At 35.2% G+C, this 11075-nt stretch overlaps 1 protein-coding gene across 1 annotated transcript in view; it reads right to left on the reverse strand.

Moving 5' to 3' along the window:
• Positions 1–1492: 1492 nt before the first annotated feature.
• Positions 1493–11075, reverse strand: part of cdm (importin-13-like protein cdm) — a 15235-nt gene continuing 5652 nt past the window's right edge. Inside the window, exons 6-17 of the mRNA XM_077442468.1 lie at positions 10287–10497; positions 9948–10214; positions 7976–8164; positions 7650–7899; positions 5841–6037; positions 5581–5736; positions 5350–5508; positions 5129–5266; positions 4836–5052; positions 4618–4755; positions 2185–2401; positions 1493–2109 (exon numbers count right to left, since the gene is read on the reverse strand). Coding sequence (XP_077298594.1) covers positions 1998–2109; positions 2185–2401; positions 4618–4755; positions 4836–5052; positions 5129–5266; positions 5350–5508; positions 5581–5736; positions 5841–6037; positions 7650–7899; positions 7976–8164; positions 9948–10214; positions 10287–10497 — 2251 coding nt within the window. The 3' untranslated portion in view covers positions 1493–1997. The remainder of the gene's footprint in view (positions 2110–2184; positions 2402–4617; positions 4756–4835; positions 5053–5128; positions 5267–5349; positions 5509–5580; positions 5737–5840; positions 6038–7649; positions 7900–7975; positions 8165–9947; positions 10215–10286; positions 10498–11075) is intronic.

The raw sequence follows: 11075 nt of genomic DNA on the forward strand, positions 1-11075 counted from the left end.
TACACCATTTAATCCCCCCATTTCCACTAATTTAAACCTATCAAACTTATTTAAACCCAAATTAATATCATCATTCACACTATTATGCCTTGTTTGAATTGAATTAACTATATCATTCACACTATTGATGTAAAACTCATTCAATCTTTCAACCATATCCTCTTTATCATTATATACTACCCCCTCGACTTCTAATTCATTCAAAGAAAGATTTTTTCCCCCGGAAATCAAAGTTTTAATTATTCGCCACATTTTTGTGGGATCTTTTTTTGCACCATCTATATTTCTTTCATGCCAATCCCTCTTCGCATTGCGCAAAACATTCACACATTTATTCCTCTTTCTTTTATAATCTAACCAAGCATTTTCTAATTGGATTCCATCCATAGCCTTAATAATTTTATATCTTTTATAACTAACATTCTTATCAACTAAGCTTTCCTTTACTTCCTTGGTAAACCAAGGTTTCAGCTTATGCTTATGCATGATTCTTGTGGATTTTACGCATTTACTTTTAGAATATGTTATATTACGATACATTATCTCCCACATTTCATTCACACTATCACCATCCTTTCCCCATACACACTTCTTTAACAATTCATTCATCAATTGATAATCAATGTTTTCTCTTTCAGTCACCTGCATACTTTTAAGTCCTCCGTTACTAAACCGCTGTCCCAAAAACATGTTGACAATAGAATGGTCTCCTATTTTCGGTACATCCTTCACCTCACACCGCAAATCCATTATATTTGTTATAACCAAATCAATGAGAGAGCTTGATAAATTATTCACTCTCGTTGCTTCCGTCACTTTTTGTTTAAAACCCAATTCATTTACCCAATTTCTCAACTTTTTTACATAAAATTCTTCTGTCTGTAACCAATTAAAATTCCAGTCCCCAAACATAATTATATTTTTACTCACATCTATACTTCTTTCACTCAATTCTTCTAAAAATGTTATAATAATTGAAGTGCTCTTACAAATAAATAAATTGTGTCAATAATACGCGGTACGTACAATGTTTTCACACTACAAAATACGTTGTGACAATAATACGAATTATTTATATTTTAATTCTTTAACGCTTTCGCGGAAACTTCAAACTTATTTACATCTCTCCTGGGACACTAATTAATTAATGTTTGTAATTAATTGTCTAGGAAGGCGCATTAGGGTCTACCTGTTAGGCCTTCCTGGTATATATTGTTCTAACACCAATCACCCAAGTATTACATCACTAACCAACAAAAATCATTATCATATTCAAATTTAGTAAAGATTGGTTTGTCTCCACTCTGGTATTTTTTTTTTGTTGCTCAGTGTTATCGATGCAATTCATGAAAATTAAAACATAGTAAAACCATAACTAAAACCATAGTTAAACAATAACAAATATGTAGAATCTACATACATATGCATTTGACATTGTAAATGAGTCTAGCTCAAATTTGGGAAGAATGATTGTTAGTGAAATAAAATTTTTAAGAAATCAAATGTAATCAAAAATTTATTTTTCCAAATTTTAATAACAATATTCACAAATATATCAGTATTAATTAAAAAAAAAATGATACAAAATAAATAATTTTTGCGAAAGACTTCATTGATTAAAATAAAATCAAAATTACGACAATATCACACATTGATAATAATTATACTTACAACTATCATACAAAAGGAGAATGATATATTAGCTCATGGAAGCTCATGGATATAAACACTATTGTATATCATCATTGAAATAATTATAAAATTAGCAAAATCACTAGAATAATAACAACCGGCTCGCAGATTTAAAGCTTTACGGCTTGAATGTCGTGATACAAAATTCGACTCGATCACATTTATTTGTACTACATTAGCCTTTTTGTATTTATTAAATAGAAAAATTATAAAAAAAAAAAAAACAGTAAATTGAAGTTTTAAGTGTATATTGCTTTCAAAATTGGCATAAATCTCACTAAGACACACTAGATTCTCCTCAAATTTTAAAAATTATCTAACGGCTGAGTCATCTCTCCGTAAACGCCGAGAAGTCCTCGACATGAAAGCGCAAACTCTCTCACAGCTTCCAAAACGCGACGTTTGTGAGCATAGTTCCTATAAAATAAACAATATATGTAATAAAATCATATTAATCCCGAGCATAATCGATATTCTGTGTTGATTATTCACTTGATGAAGGCATTGATGAATTTGTCCTTGACTTGAGGGGTCGCCAAGTCCGTCGGGAAACCAGGCTCTTGAAGCGAATCTCTCAGCCAAGTAGACATGTGCGCCGGACCTTGAATGGGTGCTGCCTCAGAGCCCGAAGCCTCAGTCCATTGGATGCGGCCAAGCTTCCACAGCAGGTCGGCGAACGGATCTATTTGATTTCGAGGTGCTAAGGTTCCTGGTTGAAAAATTCAGAATATTAATATTTTTATTTATTTATTACAATCAATGTACACTCGTCATTACAGATCGCTCCAATGCAACGAGTGTATGAGAACGGTCAGACAACGTATACAGTACGTTCAATAAATTATCAAGTACAGAAATAATAATCATATAGACATCGATGGATTATTTTTAGATTTTGTGCACAATTATTATTACAATTTTTATACACATAATAAACACGAAATTATAGAAATATCTATATGTTTCAGATTTCTGTGCATAATTTCTACAAATTATACACACAGATTTTTGTGACAACAGGAAATTATCTATTACCAATTTTCAGAAATCGTTTCAACAATGATTGGATAAAATTGGCAAACTCTGATAGAGAAACGATCGATTTGGAGTCACAAAACCCCCAAATCTAACCAGCAGTTTGGTGAGTCGAACCATCGATCGCAGTGGTGCTAAATATATACGCTACCATTAAGCCAAACTGCTGGCTAGCAGTATAATAATATTTCATGATGAATTTTGAACGTCCAGTCTGTAGGAATACATTTGCATTGTATAAACTGAACACCTAAAGGAGTGACCTCTAGACCAGATCATCGTAACCTCTGGATATTCGCGGCACACATTGTTTACGACTCTATGACTTACGACGATATGTACTTTATCGGCAGTCGCTAGTTATTCCGTATATGCATAGGGACAAAACACTAACTAACATTGGTTTTCTACCTCACACGCGATCTCACTCGCATGCATTAGGCCGAAGTGCTGTTCGGGGAACACATATTACCGCGGTGCACAGGTTACGATGCTCTGCTCTAGACACACGACCCTACACCTGGCGGAAATGATAAATCACACAACTGCACAGAGAATAACCTCCAGACAACAACCTCTAAACACGCGTTAAGCGATCCGGAACACGCAAAGGTACAAAAATAACATAACAAGAATAACATCACGTAATTGCACAGCGAACGACCCTTATAAACTGACCCCATCGCACAGCTGCATCGTGCAACCTCCAGACAATGACATCAGCACACAGCTACGTATCGAATTGAAGTATTGTATCGTGGATGTGTAGAGGCGTTTCCAAGATCGGAGTGATCGCCTTTTTGACGCGAACGCGAGATGAGGTGATCAGCGCTAGTAAACTAGAGCTGATGTGTGTATGTTTGTATATTTGTCATTTGTGTGTGTGCTTATGTATGCATATACATACATGTATGTTTACTTGAAGTGTGCGTGCATTCGCACGGCACATTTCAGGGATTCATTCCTAACGCATGTGCGCTTTATGTGTTCATGCGTTGTTGTTTATTTTGTATTTGGTTATGTACATTGTGATTTTTTTATTAGAGCAGTGATGCGCGGTTGTTCTTGTGCGATATTCATGAACAACCGTCTCGTTCTCCGACGAAAGGGTCTCTTAGACTGTATTCGTTGGGGGGGGGGGGTGGCCTCATGTTGAGGGCTTTAAGGGTCAAATTCCTTGAACTTTAAAGCGGGTTTATTTATGTAGTGAACTAGTAGTTGACAATCGCCACTCACCTAATCTCTAAGTTTCAGTATATTTTATTTTATTTCATAGAACATAAACAATCGCCATTATAGATCGCTCCAAAGCGACGAGTGCACTTTAAACAGATACATATGTACAGTCAATCAATCAATATAATATATTATATGTATAAGCATTTTATATAATGCGAATTCATACAAAAATCCACAGTGACATGAGAAATTTTTGCAGCATTTTATAGCCAAATTGGCGAACCTCAAGACGCTGAATAACTTGAGATTGGCAAGAGAGATAGAAAAGGAGATGTCAATTTTACAGTAACCGTTTCAATGAAAATCAGAAAAATTCGCAAACTCTGATAAGAAACGAACGACCTCAAGTCACAAACCAAGGTCTGGCCAGCAGCGAGACCCTAGTGGGAATCGAACCCGTGACACTCTGCTCGAAAGCAAAATATGCTAATCACTAGTCCACGCCGCTGGTAATAATAAAAACCAGTGCATCATCCCCAGACGCTAGTAATCATCTGGAGTTCAGCGCGCCCACTCCTTCCGTGTCGAGCAACTAGCTCCTTCACCGTAAATACAATAAATACTGAACAATAAGGAATACTGTTCCAAACACAAACGTATTTCAATAGACTGGGACAATGGTAAACACACCTCCCTGCCCAAAATTCTTACCTATACAATGAATCGAGTTGCGCATCAAGGCAGGCACGTGCGGTAACAAATCGGTAGGATGCACACGTGCTAAATTTCCGAAGAAGCAACATGCTGATTTGGACGGACCTTGTTCTGGCAGACAAAGCGTCAATAGTCCTGACAGAAATTAAAAAAAAAAAAAATGATAAAACCAACATATGAATAATATAAAAAATAAATCAATAATGAAATTGTACCTAATTGTATGACGTCTTGCATCTGATGTTCCAAATATTGAAAAATCTGTGATTTTTTACTTAATATGGTACCCAATGACGAATATAAAGTGTCTAACTGTGGTGCATGCATAGACAAAGGTTGACCCTGGCTGACGGCTTCGCCGCACAACTTCAAGACGGACGCCACAGCAATTCTGAACGCATCACCTCCGATATCCGTAAACATTAATGATATCTGACCACAAAAAATATATATCAGTAAAGACAATTCTACTTATGTATAAATACAATGTATAAACTTCAAATCGTACCAATTTACAAACTTCAATAGTCGTAGGATGAGGCTCTATTTCCAAACTAGTGCTGGTAGCACGAATTAAATCAGGTAAAAGTGGTATACAGTCGTCCTGTAGCCTAGTTATCACTAATTTTATTAATTTAAATAACGGCTGAAAGTATTCGAAAAATATATTATAACAGCATGATAGATTTGCAATATTATTAATAAAAAAATTTTTTTTTGCTTAATTACTTCAGTTAGTTTCGGATGTTGAACTAAATAAGGAAAAGTCGGCAAGATGAGAGAAAGTGGTGTATAAACGTGTTTTGCGTCTGATTTGGTCAATGAACCCAACAATGCTGATGCTTGTTGTAGAGCTGCAGTACACAACTGCACCTTTCGAGGACTTAGCTGAAGCAATAACAAATATTATATATGTATGATACAAAAGTGTCGATCGATTCAAATGGATAGTCTATGTACTTGTGGTTTTTGTGCGATTTGCAACTTTTCAACTATGGGTGTGACGAGATTCGTTAAATACGGCGCGGCTTCGGAGACGGGAAGAGTCGAAGCGGTACAACCGGCAGCCATCATCACTTGCGGTGCTACAATCGGTGACCATTTTCCCTGTCCTGCCTATATGATTTAATGATACATTTAGCAAAACATTATACAATATGTTGAGCAGCATTAGACTTATATCGTTATCAAAATGAAAAACCTCCTGGTTTTGTACTAACTTGAATTGCTTGTAAGAGTTGTTGTGCATGGGGTCTCAAGTATTTGTTACACTCTTGACAGAGAGCTTTGAGAGCCAGTACACCGAGGGACGTCAGTTCTTTCTTTTCGATGGCCGTCCATGTTACGCTCAAAGCTCTACCGACGATTTCCTCAGCTGCCGAATCTTCAACGTTGCCCAACCAATCCGCATAAGCCACTATGAAGACAAAAAAAAATGCAATAAAATAAAGATAAAACATTGAGTCAATACATACGACTCACTGAGCACAAATATGATGACTAAATTTATCCATTTAGTACATCAAGTTTCGAGAAATTATTGAATTGTTGAATATTGTGCAATCTATGTAACTAAAAGTCACATTAATCTTTTTTTTTTTATATTATTAATTACATGAATGACTGAATCAAAAGAAAAATCACAAAAAAAATTCGGATGTGACTAACCCACAATTTTATCTATGTATTTGAATAATATAAGGATAAAAAACAAAATTCTATAATAAGGCTATGAGAAATATATGTATATATAAAAAGGCTATGAGAGCATTTTCGATACAAATTGAGCGCAAATGTAGGGAAACTTACACAAGACAAAAATTCTACTTCCGGTTGTCGAATTTTGTTCGAAAATTTTTTATTACTTAAAATCACTATAATTATTATGCACATTAAATATCAAGAAAATAAAAATAATTTAAAAGGTCAAAATAAAATAATGAAATATTGTTTTAAAAAAAATACAACTTCCGGTTTACATATTCTGACTAAAACCTTATTAGCTCTACATAAAAAATATAAATATAAATTTTCAGCTTGATACGTGCAGTGGTGTGGAAAGAATCACGGTCGGAACATTTTTGATTTTTCTAAGAGGAAAAATCTGACTTCCGGTTTAATAAATTTAGTTTTTTTTTTTTTTCAGCGCATTGATACAAAAATTATGCTTGAATTTTTTCGTGAAGAGCCCCTATATGTTTAAGCGGTCGAAAAAAATAGTGGAAGAAAAATCGAACAAGAGTAAACTGCCACTTCTGGTCGACGGATGCTTACCAAATTTTATACATAACTTGGTATTAAGCTTAAACTTGTAGATATGAAATTTCAGTTCAATAAACCAAAAGGTATCTGAGAAAAACATAAAAAACCTCGATTCTCTAGAGTAAACGTACTACTTCCGGTCGAGGTAAAAATATTCAAAAAATATTAGGGTATAAAATTTATAATTTCTATTACATGTAAAAAATTTCATTCCGACTCACTTAGCGGTTTGGGAGATAGTTGAATTCAAAAACTTAAAAAAAAGAGGACAACTATAAGTTGATTGTTTACAGTAGTAGACAAAAGCAGTTGCTTGGTTTCGACAGGAAAAACACCATCTATGGTAAACTGCAAGCTCTGTTTTATCCCCTCAATTTCTTCACACAATAAATGGGCGAAGGGATAGGAAGACCCTTCTAAATTGTCTATTAATTTTATAAATTTTATGCAAATTTCACTTTTGTTTGTTATTTTAGCATCTATTCGCATATTGTACGAATTTAGCATCTATTCCGAATTTTAGCATTAATAGCAAAATGCCCAAAATACGTGTCTCTAGTGATCAGTGATCGATGCCAATTTCGAATTAGTCAAAATCTCGAGTTCAAATTTTCGCATGATCACAAAACTTCATCTATTGTTACTATGTATATGTAGGTACATAGATAAAGTAAAAACGAATATTCATACTCGATACTCATACCTGATTAGTAAGTATTTGTGTTAAAATTAAAAATTGTCACCCAATGTAATCAGAGAATGCTTACCAAAGCATCCTAAAGCCGTTATCAGAACCTGCTGGTTCAGATCATCGTACGGCAGTTCAACAAGCACCCTCATCAGCCCAAACAGTGATTGGGACACAGTCGGGTTGACAAATTCAGCCAATGCCAAGAAGGCGTGAAGTACAGCTTCGAGAGTACACCCCCCATCCGACAGACAATTCTCTACGAGACTCCGCATCAGGTTTTCCAATTGCAATATCAACCCGTTGCCCAAAACAGTATGACAATATACCTAAAAAAAAGTGTCACCGTCAACGAAACGCAACTTTTTCCACAAGAGAACACATTTATACTGTGATAAAACTGACTAGAGTGTCGGCTATGTCTTGCCGGTAACATCTCATAAGCTCGTCGTCCACCGCAGATAGGTCGGAAGATGCAGGGATCGTAGACTTCCTCAAAAGTATACCTACCAATTGTTCGTACCATATGTGCAAGGCGCGCTTAACTTTAGCATAACTATCCGAATTTTCTTCCCCGCAATACAATCCCTCGTCCTAAAAGCAATATGAAAACTTGAATCACAATAAATAAAATTATTCATGCTCTGATATGTATACTTATTTACTTAGTACAGGTTTCCGGAAACTTAGTTCAAAATTTAAAATTTCCGGAAACCTATGTATTATTAGTGGTATAGGTTTCCGGGTTCAAGCCCTGGGTTGATCGCGATTAAAAATAATTTATTCGAAAGTATTTCTAAGGTAGTGCTGGTCTTGGACTTGGAAAGTTTGCCAATTTATCTGATTTTATTGCTGAAACAGTTCCTCATCAAATTGGAAAAACCATCCTACACACTAGGTCACCACATTTTTGAATATGATTTCAAATATATAATCTTTATATACAAATTTACAAGTTAAATACTATAAATATCACTCAGGGGCAACCCGTAATGGCATTATGGTAAAATATAAATTTGAAAAAAAAATGTCTTCATAGAAAAACTCTCACTAGCTTCAAATGTGTTTTTGAATTATTGGTAATGAAATATTTTTGAGAAAAGATAAATGCAAATTAAATAGTAGTGTGTTTTTGGATCTCAATGGCATATTTGAATCTTTAATGTTCAATGCTTGAATGCTTGAAACGACTTGTACTGTAGTCATTTATATACAGTAGAAATGATTATACAAACAAATGTTTTAAATTGGATCCGATGAGAACCGAATCTTACCAGGAATATTTCCATTTTATTATAATATATGCATACTATATATGTACATACATAGTATATATTAAAGTATGCAATTATAGCTTTGAATCATATTTTGTGTCATTGTATGTTTGTCTTGTAATATATTCACAAAATAAGTATAATAATGAAAAAATATTATATCTATTTCTGAAAGGTTACGATGAAGCACTGAGCAACAACAACAAAAAAAAAGCGGAGACTTATCAATCAAAACTAAGTTTGACCCACTGAATTCGAATATGACAAGATTTTTGGCATTTACTGGCCCAATGGTAACATATCAGATTGAAAAAAAATATTTAAAAATTCGCTAGATAACTAATTATAGGTACTTTAAAGCAATAAAAAATCACAATCGATAGAAAAAAGCATCTGACTATTGATTCCAATACCCACTTTTGGCACAGCAATAGTAGATTTCGAGTTAAAAACTGCAAAAGTAAAAAACATTTTTGCCCACGGCCGTCTTCTATGGAAGCTTTGCGCGACAAGTCTGTAGCGCAGCTGTCTTCCATAGCATTTCTGAACTTTGCACGGGATTTTGAGCCTTATATGCGCCTATTTCAACTGTTTTAAGGTTCAAAATTGGTTGAATATATTACTGAGAGTTGAATGCCATCTATTCAATTTGCTTAAAATGAATATATACCAGTAAAAATAAGTTTTGTTGTGGAACCATACTGAAACCTCGTTTATGTGACGTCACGTCTGTTGAACAATGGCGACGATACGTCTCAATTGTATGAAGAATGATTATTCGACAATTAAGCCAAAACTACGAGACATATTATGTATTTTATTGTTTAAAATAATACTTTATGTGTTAATTAACATATCTGGTTACTTGAGTAAATATTAAAATCTGTATTTAAGGTCGAAAACTCGATTACCAAATTCACGAAAAAGGTGCCACTTAAGGTACAGGGCTTGTTTGCTATATTTATTTCATAAACGAAAGTAAACCCAAAACAATCAAGGTCATATTCGAATTAGTCTTCAGTCTGGTAAGTAGAAAGCGTGATTGTATGTTACACAGTGTAATTTATGGTTGAAAGAATGGTTTTTGTAACTATTGAATATACCTGCAGCGTAAACCAAAAGCTGAACGATAGCTTCGAATGAGTTTCTTGAATGGGGTATATTCCAGCAGTTCCCGAACAGCACAAAAGTAATTTTAATATATCATTAGCACATCGGGCGCTCTCTCGCTTTTCTTGCCTATCTGCATCCGTTGATGAATTGAGATCTATCTGATCGTTCGGCTCCTCGTCACGAATCGCCAAAGCAATCCAGCGTACGTGAAACTCTCCGGCAGCGACCAGAGTGTTGTATACAGCGACTACGAGATCCTACACATTAGACATGCATATATGTAAATTACTGTGTAAACGATGAAAGGTTACATTTAAGTGTGATTTAACCTCGTTTAAAGTGTGCAGCGTATCCTCAACTTGTAGAATTGGTTCGGCGATATCGAGCAATGTCCGTAAGAGGTGACGGCACGAAACAGGATGTCGACCAGCATCCGGCTGGGTGAGAGCTGCTCCGGCCACGTTCAACGCAGCTTCACACGCCTCAATATCCGGCTGACTCAACTCACCCCGTCCCCCCTCGTCCGTTGGGGTTAAACCTCTGCAATTATTTGAATAATATTTTGATTATTATTGAAATATAATCATTGAAACAAGAAAACATGTACGGAGAAAATGGTAAATATATGGAAAACAAATATATTTAATCTTGATTGAAACGTATACAATATGTACAATCACTCGGACTCGCTATCTGTCGTATGCTCAAGTTTCGTTAGTTTTTTTCAGGGACCCGAACCGGAACCGAAAACCGAAATAACCGTTACTTTTGCCGGAACGAAAACCGAAACCGAACCAATTTTTGTACGGTTCTGTAAATTAATTGGTGGCCGTCACTGCAAGGAAAGTGACTTAATGGAAAAAATTTAAATCGATTCATCGACTCGTCGTTAGCGTAGGTCGGGGCTAGAGATTTGAAAGATCTTTACCATGTGCCAGGGTTACATTATGATGAAAGAGATACTAAGCCTGCTTTAAAGGTCAAGGAATTTGATCCTTAAAGCCCTCAACATGAGGCCACCACCCCCCCAACGAATACAGTCTAAGAGACCCTTTCGTCGGAGAACGAGACGGTTGTTCATGAATATCGCACAAGAACAACCGCACATCACTGTTTTA

Source organism: Arctopsyche grandis, chromosome 1 (genome assembly GCF_051622035.1).
Source record: "Arctopsyche grandis isolate Sample6627 chromosome 1, ASM5162203v2, whole genome shotgun sequence".
Taxonomy (NCBI): Eukaryota; Metazoa; Arthropoda; class Insecta; order Trichoptera; family Hydropsychidae; genus Arctopsyche; species Arctopsyche grandis.